General features: G+C 36.5%; 1 protein-coding gene across 3 annotated transcripts in view; it reads right to left on the bottom strand.

Moving 5' to 3' along the window:
- The window catches only part of Gmps (guanosine monophosphate synthase), a 69,473-nt gene that overhangs the window by 34,054 nt on the left and 13,952 nt on the right, over window positions 1-21,467 (bottom strand). For 2 of the 3 annotated variants that reach the window (XM_021253456.2, XM_004834498.4), the window contains exons 2-4: window positions 10,289-10,470; window positions 6,642-6,756; window positions 3,464-3,561 (exon numbers count right to left, since the gene is read on the bottom strand). In XM_021253456.2, coding sequence (XP_021109115.1) covers window positions 3,464-3,561; window positions 6,642-6,756; window positions 10,289-10,470 — 395 coding nt within the window. Of the gene's footprint in view, window positions 1-3,463; window positions 3,562-6,641; window positions 6,757-10,288; window positions 10,471-19,113; window positions 19,162-21,467 lie in introns of those variants that run through there. The other variant, XM_021253466.2, reaches the window with a different exon arrangement.

Here is a 21,467-nt window from a genome sequence, read left to right as displayed (position 1 = left end):
TTGTAGTCTTATGTCACTAGTAACAGTACTAATGACATTACTCCTATATTTACATAGACATGTGTATAATAGGTTGAAACAATGATAAAATTAGTTATCAAAGTTTCTAGCTTGAGTAAGGAGATACAAAAATCAAAGAAGTGAAAAACTTGATCATCTTTCATTTTAATAGGAAATAATTTATACTAATGATTTAATTTTCTCTTTCTAAAAGAATAGGTATTACCTACCTCTCCACTGAAAGGTCTTAAAAAATAATGACAGTCCAGTAGCAATGAGAATGTCTAATACCAAACAAATCAATGACATTTAATAATAAAGGGGGGAGCCAAACATGGTTGTATATGCCTATAATCCCATCTCTCTGAGAGGCTGAGTCAGGAGAATCAAAAGGTCAAGCCCAGCCTGGGTAACTTAGTAATACTCCATCTCAAATTAAAAAATAAAAAGGTGCTAAGGATATAGCAAAGGCCCTGGGTTCAATCCCCAGTAACACAAAATAAGGTGGAGGGGGTATGTACAACTATTACAGATTTGAGTAACAATTATACACGTATAAAGTGTAACTTTCTCTGGTCCTAGAAAAACTATCATAAGATTCTGCTTATATTGCAAGAAAATCTGAATAAGGACTTGCTATTAAATATTAAGGAATAAGAACATAAAATAAGCTGGGCATGGTGTCACATTTGGGAGGCTGAGGCAGGAGGATCGCCCCAAGTTAAAGGCCAGCCTGGGCTACATAGTGAGTTCAAAGCCAGCTGGAACTACATAGCAAGAACCTATCTAGGGCCGGGGATTTAGCTCAGTGGTTCCACCACTTGCCTCGCAAGTGCAAGGTCCTGAGTTTGATCCCTGGTACCAAAAAAAAAGGAACCTATCTAAAAACTAAAACGAAAAAGAACATTGAAAAAAAAGCAAGACTGGGCCGGGCTCAGTGGTTCTGCTGCCTGCCTCACAAGCCCAAGGACCTGAGTTCAATTCCTGGTACCAAAAAATAAAAAATAAAAAAGCATGACAAAGTACATCAATGTCAAAAGATGTTCCAGAGATTTTGTTGTGGCTATCACTGCTGTATAGGAACAGTGTAGGCTTTAATGGATTCCTAGAATTTTAGAACTAGAAAAACAGAAAAATATTAAATATTAATCAGATCTTTATGATTAAAATCTCTTGTATACAGTGAGACTCCTGAAACAGTCCTCAAGACTAATCACCTCAAATAAAGATGAATGCTAGCAGCAACATCTCTCTGTTAGAAAGTGAAACAAGGACTGGATTTCAAACACATTTTGGTAATGATAAGTTTTAATTTGTAAGATTATTTTGAACATTAGCTTTTTAAATTAATCTTTCTTTAAAAAAGAATTTTTTTGTTTTTGTTTTGTGGCCTTGGGGATTAAACCCAGGGTCTCACGTATGACAGGCAACTGAGACACAATATACTCCCAGCCACTAAAAAATGAGAATTTTTGAAAACAGATCATCTACTTATTTTTGCCTTTCCTAAATAATAATGAAGAAACAGCTGCAGCGAGTCTTATATAAAAACTAGGATTCTATCTTCACTTCAGATAACAACTCATGACTTAATTTTTAAATTTTTAATCTATACAAGTTGGAACAGACTAAGTCAACGGAGTCTAAGAATTATTAATAAACAAAATAAAAACTAGAAACTAGAAATAGTACAGTTAAAAAAGGTAATAAAAAAAGAAAAGAAACAGTGAAAAATAAATTTTTATCACTATTAGATATAAAACTAAAAAGCGTAACACTAATTAAGAGCCTGAATCTTACAGATTTAATGTAGCTAAGGGGAAATATGGTTTTAAAATAAAACTGAAATTTAGTTTAAAAAAAGTACATAAGTGTACCAATAGTCCACCATCTGAGCTTTATACAAAGAACAAAAACCTCCCAAAAAAGAAATAAAGGGACCAAAATGTTGTTTCCAGTCTTCTCAAAAAACATAATGAAAATTATTATTTTCAACTTTTACCCAAGTCAATCAATAATTCAAGGAAGCTTGGAATCAGCTGATTCATCTATTTTCTTTCTTTTTCCATTTTTTAAACTTTCTTTTTGATGTGGGGCATGGCGGGGGAGTACTGGGGTTTGAACTAAGTACACATTCTACTACTGACCTGTACCCCTGACCCACATTTACCAATTTTTAAATAGATTAGAGCTACATCATCTTTATTAACTAGCAATAAAAGCAAGTAATACATTCACTGTATTAAAATGGGGCCATAATTCATGTCTCACTACCAGGTGGTTCTGATTTGAATTGGATCATTCCAACCAGCTTGAACCACCAGTGGTACATGCATGACTGCCCCAATGGGGACTCGTATCACTTCTTAGAGGGTCTTTCATTACAATAATGCAAAGAAAGGTGTTGAGTTAGCAGACCAGGTATCATCATACTACAGTTCCTTAAGGAAAAACACTGAAATGGTATAAAAAAAATTACAATACAGCTAATTTGTGGTACAGCAATTGTAAATGTTTATTACATACAACAGCAATGGGGTACTGGTAAGATTTCCATGCTAAAATTTAGAGAATTAATTATTGATAAACTATTTACAAATATAAATTTAATTTAATGAAATAAATAAAACTGCTAATTATTACAATAATTTTAATCAGTATAAATACTACTGATATTCATATTTGAGGGGCCAGGGATTTAGCTCAGTGGTTCCAGTGCCTGCCTTGCAAGTGCAAGGTCCCGAGAGTCTGATCCCCAGTACCAAAAAAACCCAAAAAACAAAAACAAAAATATTCATATTTGAACAGTAATTATTCAAATTCAAAGCAACTAACCGGATTTGGTCCATTTACAGACAAGTGATTAGATCCACTTTTGAACCAACAAGTACAAGACACCCAATGAGACAGTCATGCATATACCACCAGTAGTTCAGTTGGCAGGAACATGTTAAAAATATTGAAGACCAAACTACATTTCCACCTCAATGTAAAGGTAAGGGGAAGGGAAATAAAAACTATCTAATAACGAATCCAGCAAGTGGATGGCTTAGTAAGTGCTCAAAAAAAAAAACCTAATGAAAGAGAAATGCACATGCGTATAGTTAATGCAGGATAGTTTAAATCTTTATTCATTTGCCACATCTGGCACAGTAATATATAAAATCACTCCAAAGAGTGAAAAAGGAAAACTACAAATGTTGGCATCTTAAGACACACGGTTCCCGACTACACAAGGTCTCCCCAAGTCACTTCCTAAGTGCCTTCCTTATTCCTAATTAGCTTCGCATCATCTTCACTGTACTGACATACAAATGGAAGGCAAATGTGGCAAATATACCTGCATGGCTACTACTGATCATTAATTTTATAAACTACTGAACCTCTAATTTTGAAAAATTAACAGTACTGATTTTAAACTCATTTATCTACTACCATTCTTAGTCATCTAAGAATGTAATACCTGAATAATGAACATGTATTATCCACACTGATGTTGAAGACTCCATCTTCTCTAACACTTTTTTTGTGCACAGTACCTCCAAATACCTTATTCATCATCTGCTCAAAGAGAAAACAGATAATATGAATCAAAAGAAAAATCTTCATTTGTTATGATGGTTTTATCATTTATATTTCCTGTTTTCAAAATGTTATATTTGTACCCAAAAAAGGGAGTTTGATAAATATAACTTTATATTATTATAATTATATAGTTATTAACAAGCATGATTATAAAACAAAATTGAATCAGAAATTTGACCTAAAGTTAACTTCTGTTAAAACACTGGCATAGTTTCTATTCAATGTATTTTAGTTCATCTGTTACAAATAGGAATTTAATACTTAAATCAGTTTAATTTTATTTTTTTAATTAATTTTACTGGTACATTTTAGGTATAGAATATAATGACAAAATTGGAAAATTTTGGAAATTTGCACCTTTACATAATCTCTCTTGGTTCCTATTTTTTTCCCCATTCACCCGCCCTCCCTATTTATAAAGACTTTGTTTCCATTTTTTCATTTTCTGATATTAATTCCATTCCCTTCTTTCCTTTCCCCTACCCCTCCCACTTCCCCTTCGCCCCTTTTCTTCCTATTTCACATTATCTATTATATCTTTTAGTCCTTATTTACACTTTCAGTTTCTCACACTAGAAAAACTTTGGTATTTACACGTGTGTCCTATTTATTTCACTTAAGAGTATTGCCTCAATGTGCATCCATTTAGCTATAAATGTCTCTAATTTTTCATTTTTTATGGCTGAGTAGTACTCCCTTTTATTTTAAAAACCCACTTTCTTTATCCAGTCTCCAGTTGATAGGCAATTGGGCTGTTTCCAAGTTTTAAAATGGTCTATTTTGATAATCATACTAGTTTGAATGTCTGAATTAGAGAATGTGGGAGAAGATGAAGGGTGAAACAAAAATTAGACAAGGGCTGTGTAAATTAGATAAGTGGTCATTCAAGAGATACAAATGAAAACAATGCTAAGATTCCACCTCACCCCAGAAAGAATGGCTGCTATCATGAAATCAACCAATAACAAATGCTGGTGGGGCTGTGGGGAAAGAGGAACACTGCTCCACTGCTGGTGGGAGTATAGACTGGTGCAACCACTGTGGCAATCAGTATGGAGATACCTCAAAGAACTAGGACTGGAAGTCCCATTTGACCCAGCTATTCCCCTGCTGGGGATCTTCCCCAAAGAATTAAAAGAATCATACCACAGTGATATATGTGTACCCACATATAACTCATAGCAGAGTTTAATTTTAAAGCATTTAAAAAGATACTTTGGTCTTAGAAAAAAGTCAGACAAGAAAAGAACTGCAGTACTAAGACAGGAATTCAGCCAAATACAAATTCCTCCAAGCTATTTAATCTTTGGCCCCACAAGAACAGGCTAAAAGACTGCAAGAAGGATGTGATGAAGAGATAGGATAAGTAAGAAAATCTGGCCTTTTAATTAAGCTCATCTGTTCAAATCCCATATGCCTATACTCTTATTTTAAATGGCCTCTTCATTCTACTCCTGCTAGTGTTCTTTTTCTTATTGTTTGTATATGCCCCAAAGCTCCACCCACAGCAGGTAATATACACAGAACAGTGTTGAAAACATTAAATCTGATATAATCATTCCAACTCAACTTATATGTCTGTTCCACAATAGAAGTCATGTCTGAACACTGTATGATGTGCGGTGGGACCAGGGATTTAGCTCAGTGGTTCCGGCGCCTGCTCCCCAAGCGCAAGGTCCCAAGTTCCATCCCCGGTACCAAAAAAAAAAAATTGATATATCAACTTATACATCAACTGAGAATTATGTAATTATGGATTAAATGTATGATGTGAGGTGGCCCAGGCCCCAACAGAAAAGCTGTTATTCTTTTAATTCATAGTAGCATATGCCAGGTGTGGTGGTGCATGCCTGTAATCCCAGACTTAGGAGGCCGAAGCAGGAAAATCGCCACAAATTTGAGGCTAGCTTAGGGTACACAGTGAGTTCAAAACCAGCCTGAACCATATAGCAAGACCCTGTCTCAAAGAAATAATAAATATATAAATAAATTCATAGTAGCACATTCTTCAAAAACCATTAGTAAATGCAGTCATCTCATTTTCTTCTTAGGCATTCATACTAAACCTTCCCATAATAAAGGTTTGGAAACAACTTGCTAATTTTTAAGCCAATATTTTTCTAACTAAATCTCAGACATAAAATGTATTCTATGGTACATTAACTAACATGCAACCTAGGAAACAGTCCTACAAACTAACAGTTCCCTGGCCTCTAGATTGTCCATCTTCCAATCTATATTCTAGAGATCTACCAATGATAGCTACTAAAATGTGAATATGACTGTGTTAGTCCATAATTAAATTCTCAATGGCTCTCTAGCAACTAGAGTAGGGATTGGTAAAGGCCAGAGTAAATATTTAGCCTCTGAAGCCTTTGCTGCATCTATTGTAACTATTCAACTTTTGCCATCATAGCCCAAAAGTATCCACAGACAATACTTAAAGGAGACATATGGATGTATTCCAATAAAACTTTATTCATGGACATAGAACTTCAATTTTCATTTCATTTTCACATATCACAAAATATAATTTTTTAATTTTCCCAAAATAAAAACCATTCTTTACTTGAAGGTGTTCAGAAAACAAGTAGGGGCCCATATTTGGTGTAAAGACCACAGTTTGCTGACTCCTGGTCTACAGGATAAAGTCTAAGCCCCTATATCAAAACTTTTCATTACACAGCCCTTATCTAATTTTTGTTTTACCCTTCATCTTCTCTCACATTCTCTAATCTAGACATTCAAACTAGTATGATTATCAAAATAGACCATGTTCTAACACATGCTTTCTCCGAAATATTCAGGTATCTTCACAGCCCCAGGGGCTTAACAAAGTGTGTGATCCAGAGTAGTCATTCATATTTGCTAAATGAAAAATGAATGCTTTCTTCCTTATTCTTAATGAACATCATATATTTCTGCTTCACATAATGTACAGTTCATAACTATAAGAGAGCTGAAAGATCAACATAAACAAAACTGTTGGAACTTTACACAATTTGAGTCTTAAAAGTCTAAAAAAAGTTTCTACAAAGTTAATTTTACAGATGTACCTGCATGCCATAGCAAATCCCAAGGATAGGCTTGCCAATAGTGAATATTGCTGGATCAAACCAGGGAGCATCTTCCGCATACACAGAATTAGGTCCTCCAGAGATGATAATAGCACTGTGGATTTAAGTAAGAAATTCAGTGAAAAACTAATCCCTAACTGCTAGTTTAGGAACTGAGGAGAAGGGGTTTGCTAGGGATTGAACCCAGAGCCTGTACATGCTAGTTAAGTGTTCTATTATAGCCCCTGCCCTCTGACAATGTTTTAATATCCTCAACAATTTCCCCTGGGAGGCAGGAAAGAGAGCTAACATCAACTTTGTACCATACTGTCAGCTCTCAGAACTCACACCAATATTGTAATTTAGCTAATTACAATCTGCAGAGGATTCTATCGGTTAACTTAGGAGAGGAGCTATTAAAGGAGATGTACAAACTGAGGCGTACATTCCTCACCTAGCCACTGACACACCTTATTCAGCCCTCAACATTAACTCAAAAAATTAAATATTTTAATAGCAGGAATATCACATGAAAATTCTTATTTGTGGATTTTCTTTAGGAAAAAAAATATAGCACTAGTAGGCCTTCACTCTTAGCATGGCTACAATTACAGCTAGACTCACAGAGAGGCATGCCCTCCTTTCTTGCATCCCTTCAGACTCCACATGTTCTCCAGTTTGCTCTCTATGCCAACTCACAATAAAGGCATACTTACCTTTATTACTCAGTTTAAGGTACCCCATCCTCATTTTAAGTTTGAGTTTGCAGATAAAACTAATTTACCTAATTTCAAAGAAAAATGAATTACAAGATCCAAACAAAATGTACTTAAAAATAAATTCAGATTAAATTTATTTAGTGGCTACTTGCCATGTAAAAACATACAAAGTATACTGGTAGGCTATAATACATCCCAAATAATAACAAAAAGTCAAATTTATAAAAATAACTCAGCAAGATAGGGCACTGTAAAATATGTAATTATCTTACTAAAAACAAAAAAATAAAAAAATCTTAGTAAGCTCAAAAGCACCCTTTAAACTTTATAGTGATAACATTAAATATGATATATGTTTGATATTCTATCTCCTACAAAAGAGTTGGAAGACCACCTACTCAGAAAACAAATTGGTATCTTTAAGATAACAATTCTAAAGGGTAGAGGGCTCCCCACAGATATGTAACCTAGCTCCTCAAAATAACAGAAGCTTGTGGGCTGGGGATTTAGCTCAGTGGTTCAGCCATCTGCCTTGCAAGCGCAAGGTCCTGAGTTCGATCCCCGGTACCTCCCCCAAAAAAAGATCTGCCTGAAAATAACAGAAGCTAAAATTCTATTAAACATACTAAATAATCAAGACCTCTTAAAATCTCATTACACTGCATCATGTTTCATTTTATGAAGGGTAACCACCATGGGACTGCTTGGCATCCCTCATTAACCTACTAAACAACTTAAGGAAGTCTCCTAACACTATTAAAAAAATATGTGATGGACTCAGTCAAGGATTAAACTCAAAGAGTACTTAAACCAATTATGAAGTCTTTTATCTCACTGAGTCTTGGGAACAGTTAATCTTGAGTTAATCAGTCTTCCTAAGGCTTCTATTTCTACCCTGCTTTTCTGAAACTTGTAATTACAAGGCCCAACAACCCCAAGCCATTCCAAATAATAATTACCAAGGTTCTACACACACACACACACACACACACACACACACACACTCACTCACAAACACACACACACTCACAAACACACCCTTTCCTTTTGCAGTGCAGGGGATTGAACCTAGGACAATGATGGTAAACCTTTTAGCTTTCAATGATAACAAACAGTCAGCTGAGGCATGCGTGCCACAGGTTCATCACCTATGACCTAGGATCTCACACATACTAGGCAACATCCCTAGCCCTGGGCCAAGGTTCTAAAAACAAGTACATGCCTATAATCCCAGCACTCGAGAGGCTGAGGCAAGAGGATTGCTGCAAATGTGAGGCAAGCCTGTGGGCTACAAAGTTAGTTCAAGGTCAGCCTGAACTACCTAGTGAAACCCTGTCTCAAAAAACTAAGAAGGCTATCTCTCATATCACAAAACTAACATTTATTGCAGAAAAAAATGTAGCCAAATAGATGTTTCAGCAGAAAGGATTAGCATACTACAGAAGCTGCAGTGCTATAATGGTCATTACTACAGAAAACTCTAGACACAAGTATTGTATCCAGTTACTGTATTTTAAAACATTTAGTTTGGATTAGTTTGATGGGTAAAAAAAACTTTCGTTGTTTTAGGTGAGGGGAATAATTAGAGCTTGGATTTGACACATAGCCATTCAGATTTGAGTTCGCTGATCTAAAACTAGCTCTTGGTGGTAAATCATGACAGCTGAATTAGATAAACTCAAGAGTATTTTCTTAATCTAAAATTCTACACTAAAAGAGTAAACTGTTTTGAATTTTATCCTCAGACAAGAACAGAGTTAAATTTAAAACTGGCTTTTTTTTTTTTAACTTCCAATTCACTCTATCTTAGAAAACAAGAAATCACACAATAATGTATAAATGTCGGTTAAGTCTTTGAACAGTCTTTTAACTATTTTGTCATTGGAAAAATGTTATTTAAAACATTCTGCCTAGGGCCGGGGATGCAGCTCAGTGGCACCACACCTGCCTGGCAAGCACAAGGTCCTGAGGTTTGATCCCCAGTACCGGGAAAAAAAAAATTCTAATAAACCCCTTTATGCCTCTTTAAAAAGAATCTGAGTGGGCCAGGGATTTAGCCTAGTGGTTCCGCCGCTTGGCTCACAAGCGCAAGGTCCTGAGTTTGATCCTCGGTACCAAAAAAAAAGAATCTGAGAAGTACAGCATACAAAACACTAAAGTTTAAGAACCAATTTAGCACATAAACTACAGCTGCTTGCCTTCTAGATGACACTCTCTTTTAGCAGAGAACATACTCCATGAGAAAAGGCATGGCACTAACCAGAAATGCTGAAGAAAGAAACATAGAAACTGGCTGTTGTTTTGACTATGCTAAGTGTACAAGCTGTTTGAATTTGCCCTTAAACAAAAATTTTTTCATGCTTTTAAAACTAGACTATCGGGATAGGAAGCAAAATAGACTTACAGTATACATATTTCCACCTTTGGGTAGCCTATCCAACTTTCTGTGTACCTTTCTTTGACTAAATGCTGTAGGGTGAATGACTAAAATCACCATAATCGCTAAAAGTAACTGTGACCCACAAATCCTGTAAAACATAAAAGTTAAATTAAGGTTTTAACTATACAGTTAAAATTAATGTAATCTTTTTTACTGAAAGTGTATATTTTTTCCTTTGCTTTTATACCCAATCAAGCCATGAAAATTTTCTTACAAAATCATTCTGTTTCCATTTTTTCCTTTTCTCATAATTTTTCCTTTCCCCTTCCTACAAAATCATTCTGTATTTTTCTTTCTTAAAAAAATAAAATCAGGGACCAGTGGTATAGCTCTAGTGGTAAAGCACTTACTTGCTCAGTATGCACAAGGCTGTAGGTTAGATCCACCACACCACACGAAACAATTCAGTCAGTGCCCAAGCAAATTAGTAATAAATATTCAACAAACTAAATTCAATCTTCCCATAAAAACATTAGTGAAAATTCTACCGGAATCCTTGTTCTTTTATGGCAAATGCTGGCGTTTCCAGGGGGAAGATTTCAGATTGCACAAATAGTTCCCTCACTCTTCGGTCTATGACTTTCCCGTACTGAGCACCAGCATCCAAAATGACAACAGCTTCTTCATAGTGTTGGCGGCCATCCTTAAGGTCTCCTCCAGCATTCTCCAGCTACAAATATTAATACAAATACAAATTCTTAATTGCAAAAATTAGAACTGCTTAAAAAAATAGGGAGCACTGTCAGCTTCTTTTAAGAGGAAGACTTACTACATAATGCATACAAGAGCATTCATAAACACTGAAATTTAGTAACACCGACCATTTATTGACTGTGATATAGTCACTGCATGTATTTGCACCTTATAGAAGCCCTAATGCTGGGATAAGTCGACAGTTCTGTGCTCCCGATAGTTTTGATTTATTCCTGTTACACTGTACTAGCATTATTATGCCTCTTTTTAATCCCAACAATGCCACAGTTGGACAATAAATTATACGATCACCCTAACAGTCACAGCATTCCTAAAAGGGATATACTGATAAGGAAACTAAAGTTTCTTGCTAAAGTATATGCATAGCCAAATTCATTATGTTAGATGTTTTTTATTACCTGAGCAAAATGAAGTAAGATACACATCTAACCCATTAAGATTAACATTAACCCATTAACATTAAGATTTTTAAAAACATTTTAAAAATCATCTCTGTCAAATATTGATTAACACATTTCTGGAAAGCAATGAGGCAAAATTAAAATTGTTAACTATGTACACTAAAATATTTACCTGAAAGTGACCTCAAAATAATGCAAAAGTAGGTGGCTTTGATGAAACAATACTGCCCATATACTGAAATCAATTGAAGTTGGGCAATGGGTACATTAAGTTCTCTATATCAGTATAGTCTCTATCTTAATTTTTTAAAATATTTTAAATTTTGCATTTGGAAAAACTTTAAAAATGTGTCTGTACCCTAAAAGTCCACTCTGAGGATTCATTTACAATATGATGCCATTTTAACGCATTTTCAAAGTCCAAAACCGTGTGCATACATGAAAAAGTATGGGTTGATATGCACTAAAATATTACCACAGGCTTTATCTGAGTGATAGAACTAGAGGCAACATTTTTTTGTTTTGTTTTGTTTTATTCTTTAAGACAGGGTCTCGCTATGTAGTTCAGGCTATCCTTGAACTCATTATGTAGCCCAGGCTGGCCTCGAACTCACAGCAATCCTCCTGCCTCAACCTCCCAAGTCCTGGGATTACAGCTGTGTGCCACCATGCCCAGCAAGAGACAATTTTAAATTCCTTTCTTTATGGTCTTCAAAATGTTACAAATGTTTACAACAGAAGTATTTTGGAAGGCGTTTTTCCCTCCAGTTGTAAAATCTGCATTTTTTTTTTTAAAAGATAAATTTGCATCATTTATAGAAAAACAGATTGATCTTGGGACCATAATGCTAAGTGAAATAAATCAGACACAGGTTAAATATCACCCGGTTAGAAACCCAAAATATAAATAAAGAGTAAAATAAAAGCAAGCTGATAGAAAACGGGGAGGCAGACTGTGGAGATGGGCAGGGGACTGGGGATGGGAGGAAAGGGAAGGGCCAGAAAGGGGAGTGGAAGTAACAATCATTAAGATTCGATATGTTGGGGCCGGGGATTTAGCTCAGTGGTTCCACTGCCTGCCTCACAAGCTAAGGACACGAGTTCAATCCCCCGTACCAAAAAAAAAAAAAAAAAAGGTTTGATATGTACATTTACCAACTCCCCAATATAAATATTATACATCACAAACATATATCAATAAAAAAACTACAGCCTTTTTTATTTTCTGGTACTGCGGATTGAACTTAGGACCTTGCACTTACAAGGAAGGTGTGGCGCCACTGAGCTAAATCCCCTGCCCACGTACAGTTTTTCTTTTTTTTCTTTTTTTTGGTAACCACTGAGCTATCAACTACAGTCTTTTTAAAAAATGCCAATCCTTTTACCACTTGCATGTTCCTTTCTACCTCTCCTTCCTCTTTTCATTAATCTGGGAAAAATTAACACATATCTTACCTACAGCACCACTATCCCTTCTGCTACAGTAATAAAGCAGTAATGGTCACAGCCCTCTAGAGAGAAGGATCTGTGAGAGGGACTACTGCTAAAAAGAATTAATCAGTTCCCCAAAACAAAGGAGTGAGTCACATGAATGTTTAACAATGCAGAAAAATAAGATTACCAGCCAGGTGCAGTGATGTTAATCCCTGCACTCTGGGAAACTGAGGCAGGAGGATGGAAAGGTTGAGCCCAGCCTGGGCTGCTCTGCCACTTAGCAAGTCCCTATCTCAAAATAAGTAACTTCTTAAAGGGGATGGGGGAGTGTCAGGGGGCACTGATGGGGATGTAGCTCACTGTGAAGGTCTTGGGTTCTAGCTCCAGTATCACCAAAGTGGGAGTATAGAAACAAGTTTTAACTTTGTACTTTCAGACCTTTATCCTTAGTATGTACGCATGCACACACACAAATTTCTCCAAAATTTCTTAGTTTCTTTTAAATCAAAATATTTTTACAAGACTGTATGTTATTGTATAAATTTCTCACTCAATCCCATTAACATCTTCATAATTTTTCCATATCTAAATACAACTTGGTAGAGTTCCTGTTTTGCATGCTTTTGATATGCAGAAATTTGTCACCATGGTTTATGACAAGGTTTTAGTTAATTAACCCATGAAGCATAACACTAATTCTATCATAAAGGTGCATATTTCTACTGATCAATTTTAATTTTATGAGTTTTATTATATTAAACACTGAGTACTTAACAGGAAAAAAAATCACAAAATAAAATATTGAATTTTTAGTATATTTTGAGTGTTTATAAAAAAAGCATCACAATTTTCAACATCAACTGTGTTTTGGTGTACAAAGTCTAAAAAAGAACAATACAAATTCTTATGTGAACTAGAATGAAAATACCAGTAGCACATTACAAAAAAAAAAAATACTCTTTACTTCACTTATCACACCTAAGGCAGTCTGCACACATGACAAAAGCACGTTCCACACATACATATTGCTTACACTGATAGCACATATGTTCTGCTTTCTTGGCCTTTTTGTAGGACATACTTGACATCTCACTTATCTTGCTGTTTTGTCAGAAGTTTCTTATACAGAGTGCAGTCAATATAAACATAAAATAAAGCATGAAATTCTTAGTATGTATTGTGCATTTAGAATAGACATAAACATTTTCACATCAGTTGTGTACTTACTTACAAAACCTAAAAGGTAACATCAGAAATAAATTCCTATATGAACAATGAAAATATTAATAGAACTCTATAACAAAAACAAGCTTTGCTTCAATGGTCACACCCAAGGCAGTCTTGACACATGACAACTGCATGTTCCATGTACACATCTTGCTTATACTGACAGCACATGTGCTTAGTCTTCCTTTCCTGTGTGGCAGTGTTGTCACTAATCTTCCTGTTTTGTCAGGAACTTCCTATTATACTGTACAATATGCATTTAGCATGGAAATAAGATATCAATAAAACATCAAATATGTATTGAGTGCTTAGACTAGACATCAACATTTTCACATCAGCTGTTTACTTGCTTAAAAAACCCAAGAGATAACATCAGAAATAAAAACCTATGTGAACTACAATGTAAACACAAAAGTTTACCACAGAAATAATCTTTGCTTCAACTGTCACACCCAAACTGTCACACATGAAAATGGCATGTTCCATACACAAGTATCACTTACACTGATATCACATAAGTTTTGTTTTCCTGTCCTTTCTTGTAAGACAGAGTTGACATCTTTTTGGTTTTCCTGCTGTCATAATAGGTCTTTGTGATGTCACACCTGTCAGTTCAGCTGTCAGCTCACCAGTGTGCTCCACAATTTTTTTGTATAGTTCCCTGGGCAGAAACATTTTGTTTTTCCTCTGCTGTAAATGATCTCTTATGAGTTCCAGTTCCAATTCTCTAAGAAAATTTCTCCGTGATATTTTGCACTTGCTATTTTCTTTTTAAACTATCAAACTATCATGCCACATGTTTTAGTAAAACACAACCACTGGTCAATGCTTGGTGTTTCGAGTTACATTACAGTTGCTGCACAACTAATCAAACAACATCTACTCCACCTTTGGTTTTGCTGTAAAAAGTTTCCATCTCAGGCTTCCATTTTGTCGAGGTTACCCATAAATATTTCCACCATGGTGTAATATTGACATCAGTAGTACCAGTTTTTCTTTGCCATATATGAGGCCAATGTAAATCTTTCTGAAATCCAAAGACTGTACTATACAATTCTCTGTTTTGAAATTGTAACATTTCATTTGGAATTTCTGCTTTGTTCCTACATACAGTTCCTGTGCTGGTCAACTTGTGCTCTGTTAGCAAAAGTAACATCAGTTGGTAAACCAACTGTCAAATGTCACATTCCAATTAGTTTGGGAGATGGGAGCAACAAGTCTGTTCACATCATTCAGTTTATTACTATACAAATAAGGACCTGATGGCTAAGTTCCAGAATAAATGTCTAAATTGAAAGCATAAGTGGGAAAACACATAGATTGCTTCCTGTATCCTTCAGGGAAAGGTACTGAGACAAACAGCCACCTACTATTACACTAAAGTACAAATTTGAAGTAGAAAAGGGATGGATCCACTAGACTCAGTGTCATGCTCACCAGGCTAACACCAGTTCCCCGACAACATGGCTCAAATTTCAGTTGTTATATATTAACTAAGAGTAATTACATAAAGTAGAAACTTTACTGTCAGTTCTTCAGTTCCATAAATCAGCACATAAATAACTGATGAACATCACGACCAGTGACAAATCATATCCTTTCAGTCTTTTGTTAAATGGTTACTGTACAACAAACATCCCTAAATGCAGTTGTATTTCCTCTGTCTCTTAGAGATAACCTAGGTACTTTACAAATATGGACAATCCAAAGAGGGGACTGACCAAAAAAGATAAAAGTGCAAGCCAGGGGTGGTGCCACACATCTGTAATTCCAGCAGTAAGGAGGCTAAGGCAGGAAGATTGTCATGAGTTTGAGGTCAGCCTGTGCTGCATAGTGAAACCCTGAGGAAAGGAAAGGGGAGGGAGGGGAGGAAGGAAAAGGACAGCAAAATGAAAAGTGATAATGCTGGAGGTGAAATTCAAGACCTGTATAAATGGAGCCACAGGAGACAGAGCTGTGACCACTTTGACAATGGTGGGGTTTCTGCCCCATCCCATCTGCATCCCATACTCCTGTGGACTGAACCCAGCACTAATCTACATCCCTATCCCTTTTTAGACAGAAACCAGAGGTACTGACAATAGGATATGTAGAACTTTCAAGGGCCACATCTTGATGCCCACCATTAATTATGGGAGCAACAAGAAAACAAAGCACATGCTGCTGCTAGTGGGCTTCCTGAAGCTCCAGGCCCACAACTCAAGACGATGAAAGTGCTAGATGTGTAACAAATCTTACTCTACTGAGTTAGCTCACAGAACCTCAAAGCCATCATGAAAAGAGCAGTCCAGCTGGCCATCAAAGTCACCAGTGCCAGGCTGCACAACAAAGGAAATGAATAGTACATGAACACATTTTATTTGTGCTTAAATAAAACCACAAAACTGCCATCTGGCATTTTCATCCTTCCACCCCCCAAAAAATTACAAAGGACAAATAAAGTGTTGGATGCCACAAAACATGGAAAAGATATGAAGGGTGTTGGAAGCCACCAAGAAATGGAAAAGATAAGAAAAATGCTATTAAACAACTCTTAGTGGGAGCAGTGGTACAAACCTATAATCCCAGGTACTCAGGAAGCTGAGGCAGATGAATTGCAAGTACAAGACCAGCCTAAGCAACTTAGTGAAACCTTGTCTCATGGTAAAAAATAAAAGTGACTGAGGATGTGGCCAGTGGAAGAGCACTCCAGGATTCCTCAGTACACACGTAGAGAGAGACAGAGAGAGACACACAGACACACACAGACACACAGACACACAGACACACAGACACACACACACATACCTCTTGATAAGTCCAACCAAAAGGCAAGACAAAACTGTAATTCTCAATGTTATGTTTTAAGTCTTAGTCTCATTAATTTTTATTTCTCTATAATTTTCTAATAGTAAGAGTCTTTAATGTTTTTAAGTCACAAGATAACCATAATTTCCCCATTGATAATGAAAACTGCTTTGCAGAGTTTCAAATCGTATGATCATTTTGTTTTGTTTCTATTGTTTTTTGAGATAATGTCCCACTATGTAGTTCAGACTGGCCTCAAATTCAAGTGATCCTCCTGCCTCAGCCTCCTGAATGCTGGGATTACAAGAGTGCGCCACCACACCCAGATGCATGATCATTTTCTCTTTTTTTGGTACCGGGGATCAAACTCGGGACCTTCCGCGTCTGAGGCAGGCGGCGGTACCAAGCTAAATCAAATCCCCAGCCCTGCATGATCATTTTTATGGTCATTTTACTATCATGTACCGTATCATGTATGTATTTTTTATGTATTTCTTTAAATCAACTCATTTTTACTCAGGTAAATGCGTTTTAAAGAAAAATTTTTCATGTTGTTTAGCAATTTTTTAAACTGTTAAATCATATGATACCAGAAGCCACGAAGAAACTGAATCCTTGTCTCATTTCTATTTCAGGTATCAATCAACTTGCCTATTCAACATGTATGTCCAGCTGCAAACACTGAGGGTAAAGCAAGAGCCCCCAGTAATAACAGTAAAGTTCCTTTCCATCAAAACCCCTGTATTATTAACTCTCAGTTCAATACAATGGTAAAGTTTGATAACTAAGATTTCCAAACTCTCAACAGATTAGAAAAACTGCCCTCATGAGAAAAGAAGCTGTAACATCAATAGTAAAGACAAATGAAGTTTGTCACTATCATAAAATAGGAAAACCATTTACATCTAGTTATACAATCTATTTAAAAAACAAAAGCCTAAAGCAGAAATGGCAAACCTTTTAGAGACCAAGTGCCCAACTGCAACCTAAACCTACTTATTTATCACAAAATGCCAACACTGCAATTAAACCTGAATACTGGCCTGGGAATGTAGTTCAGTGGCACAGTGCCTGCCTGGCAAGTGACGGGTCCTGAGTTCAAGTCCTGGTACAAAAACAAAACAACAACCACCTGAATTCTGAGGTTTTAGAAAAATAATAGTTTAGAAAAATAACTGCTATCAGATGCTGGGCTGCTGGGGCAACTTGGCTTGTGTGCCATACGTTCGCCACCATTAGCCTGAAGGTTTGAGCCAGGCATGGTGGCATAGGCCTGTAATCCCAGCTCAGAAAAAAGGACCTTTGTAAGTTTGAAGCCATCTGTACCACATAGTGAGATCCTGTCTCAAAAAACTAAAGAAAAATAAAAACCTAAAGGTTTAAGCCTAACATCCTTCAAGTGCCCTAAAGTCATCATAATAGAGCAAATAAGATACAGTTTAAGTTATCAAGGAAAAATAGTAAGGGGAGAACTAAACCATCTTTAGTAACCTATTTATGAATACAGCAGGGGAACTTAGCAGATTCTGGAAAAATGAAGATAGCACTGTTTGGGAATTTCCCTCAATGCCCACATAATCACTGAACAAATAGCAAAACCAAAACCCAAGAAATTCACCATGTAACATGGTATATCTACTATGTACACGTGACAAGTTATTCCTCAAGAACCCCAAAATACAAGTTGGTGGAAACATACTATCTACCACACCCTCAAACGCTGGTGCTACATAGCACCTCTGTGAAAAGCAACCTGGCCTCTCATCAAAGAAACTGAGTACAGAAATCCAAAACACCCAATATGTATGAGCTAAAAAGCACAGGAGCCACCAGTTAAGAGAACAACAGCTTCAGCAGGAGGTTTACCCATTCGAAAAACATCCAGGTGGCATGGACTAGACTATAGCAGAGGAGGAAAAACAAGCAGGAATCCCTAGAAAACAAGCTGCCATAAGATCAAGAAGAGGAAGTTCTATACAGTAAGAGGTCACCTGAGCCAAGGGTCCTTCTAACATTCAGGAAAAATTAAATTCATAAAACTTAAAATGTTTCAGGGGCCGGGGATTTAGCTCAGTGGTTTCGCCGTCTACTGCGCAAGCACAAGGACCCGAGTTCGACCCTGGTATCAAAAAAAAAAAAAAAAAAAAAACCTTAAAATGTTTCATTTATTAAAATGAAAACAAAGTACAGTAGCTAAATCCCATTCAGTTACTAAAATTAAAAAGATACAAGGAATGGACTAACATCTCTACAAAGAGAAAGCCAGAAAGATATACTCAACAGATCAAAACTGGAATGTGCTATTTCTGTATGAGCTAAGATAATAGGAAAATGACACAAGGCATGAAAGACCATGAATCAAAAATTAGACTGAGTTCAGAATGACTACCCCCCAGATGTACTCCATCAAAATTACTAGGCTTGGGGCGGGGGGGGGGGGGGGGGGCTCTGGATATTTTGAATAAAAAGTATGCACATGACTTAGAATCTACTCAATGATGCATATTCTGTGTAGTTTTCTGTGTTTTTTTATTTTACAAAAAAAGATTTTGGCTGCTCGTGGGGGTGCACATCTGTAATCCCAGCACTCAAGAGAGGCCCAAGTAGGAGGATCACAGACTTGTCCTTCAAGGTCAGCCTGAGCTACATAGTGAATTTAAGACCACCTTGAACTACATACCAAAACCTGTCTCAAAAAAAAGACAAGGAAAAAAAAAAGACGAGGAAACTAACATTTGTCTTGTACTTACTATTTCAGGTTCTTCATATACTCTTTTATTCATAACAATGTGTGTATTTCTATAAAGATAAGGAAAATGAGATTCAGATGTCACCTGCCAAGGTACACACTGGCAAAGACACAATGAAAACCTACATCTTTCAAGCCCTCAAATAATTAGTACTACCGAAGGCAAGTACAAGCTGGCTGTGGTGCCACATGCCAGTAATCCTAGCACTCAGGAGGCTGAGACAGGAGGATCACTGCAAGTTCAAGGCCAGCCTGACTACATAGTGAATTCAAGGCCAGCCTAAACTACACAGCAAGACCCTGTCTCAAAAAAACAAAAAAGAAGTAGACAATTAAGGATAATATTTTAGGAAGAATACTTTCAAAGTTGCAATACTTTACTTTTCAATACTTGTAAAGTTTCACTACTTTACAGTTTGTTGTGTAGGTGAAATAATATTCTGTTGATATCAAAGGAAAGTATATAAGTGATTTTGGAAATTGAATTTCATAATTACTAAACTTGTTCAGCTATCTACCCTTTTGAAAAAAATCCTTTCACTTTACAAATCTTTAGTTGTCAAAATAAAGTAAGTTTTAAGAGTTAGAAGAGATTTTTAAAACCCCAGCTCACACGTTTTTGTGATACGGGATAATCAAACTACCAGAATACTCTTTTCTTCATTATTGGAAGACTACTAAAGTTTCACCATACTTACTTAGCTAGTCACACCTACCATTCTGAAAAAATAGTAATTTTGTTCACAAAATTATCTAACAGTTGAGCTACTTTAGAAGTACCAATCAACTTCACTGAGGTTTTTCATAAAAGACCATTAACTCACATAATGTTGAATGAAATTTGATTCTACCAACTCAAAAGTTAAACCAGATGAGGGTTGGGGATTTAGCTTAGTGGTTCCACTGCCTGCCTCGAAATCACAAGGTCCCGAGTTCAATCCCTGGTACCAAAAAAAAAAACAAACAAAAAACCAGAGTTAAATCAGATGCACTGGCACAGACCTGCAATCCTGGCTGCTGAGGCAGGAGGATCACAAATTAAAGACAGTGGAGGCAACTTACAAGACCCTGTCTCAAAAATAAAAACAGCTGGGAGGTGAGTGCAGTGGCACACATCTGTCTGTAATCCCAGCACTGAGGAAGGCTGAGGCAGGAAGATCACAAGTTCCAGCCCAGCTGGGCAACAACCATTTAGCAAGACCCTTTCTCAAAATAAAAAAGGGCGGGGGATATAGTTCAGTGTGAGGTCCTGGGTTCAATCCCTAGGACCACCAAAAAAGAGGGACAGGGTGCGGGAGGGCGCTAGGGAAGAATCTCAGCAGTAGAGCTCTTGGCCAAGCATGCAGAAGCCCTGGGCTCTATCTCTGGAGATGGGAGGGGGCGGGATGGTTAAATCAAACAGACTCTCCAGTTCTGTTGCCTTGTCCTGTGCTTAATTCACTTTCCCCCTCTTATTGTGAAGGGTTTTAATCTACAGAAAAGTTTAAAGTATGTTACAATGAATACCATTCTTTATCTAAATTTTTTTACTTTCTTCATCTAAAATTAACAATTAGTAACATTTTTGTACATTTCCTTTTTTTCCATATGCACCAACTTTATTCTCTGAACTAGTGGAAAATAAACTACACAATTCACTCAGAAAACATTTTGTCTTTTCCTAAAAAGTTTTGATTGACATGGGTACAATGTTACATAAGAGAAATAAATTCTAGTGTTCTATTGCACAGGAAGGTGATCATAGTTAACAATAATATAGGATTGAATGTTTTCACTACAATGTCTTTATGCCTATTTTTTGAATTCCAGAACACCATCAAGGACTTTTCGCACACACTGTCCTACCTTTGCCTCCTTTAGTCTAATCTATGCACCTCCTCATCTTTTGTCTTTTATAACTTTTTTTAAAAGTTTAGGCCAGTTTTTTGTGTAATGTCTCACAAGACTTCTTGTGACACAATCAGATTCTAGATAAACAATGGACAATTTCACATTGGTGATATCATCATGCCTCTTCCTAATGTGCTAAAATGGTGGGTTAGTTACTTTTCTCTCACTGAGACAAAATTCCTGACACCCAAAGTTAAAGGAGGAAAGGTTTATTTAGCTCACAGTTTGTAGAGGGTTCAGTCCATAAATCAGCTGGCTCCAAGGGAGGATGGCTTGGCAGACAGGCATCAAAGAGGAGAACAGTTCATGGCGCCCACCCAGTAGCAAAAGTAACAAGGGAGCAAGGGGCCCGACAAGCCTTTTTCTGCCCCTTATATGGTATCCAGGCTACTAGGATTTAGGGTGATACCAAACCAATCAGTGGACTGATTTAGTAATCACACACTCTTAATCCTAGCATTGTAC

The sequence above is a fragment of the Heterocephalus glaber genome, unplaced genomic scaffold (genome assembly GCF_053883595.1).
Source record: "Heterocephalus glaber isolate CG9 unplaced genomic scaffold, H.glaber_assembly_v1.0 deba00001504, whole genome shotgun sequence".
In the NCBI taxonomy this organism is placed as follows: Eukaryota; Metazoa; Chordata; class Mammalia; order Rodentia; family Bathyergidae; genus Heterocephalus; species Heterocephalus glaber.
This window is presented reverse-complemented; position numbering and strand designations above follow the sequence as displayed.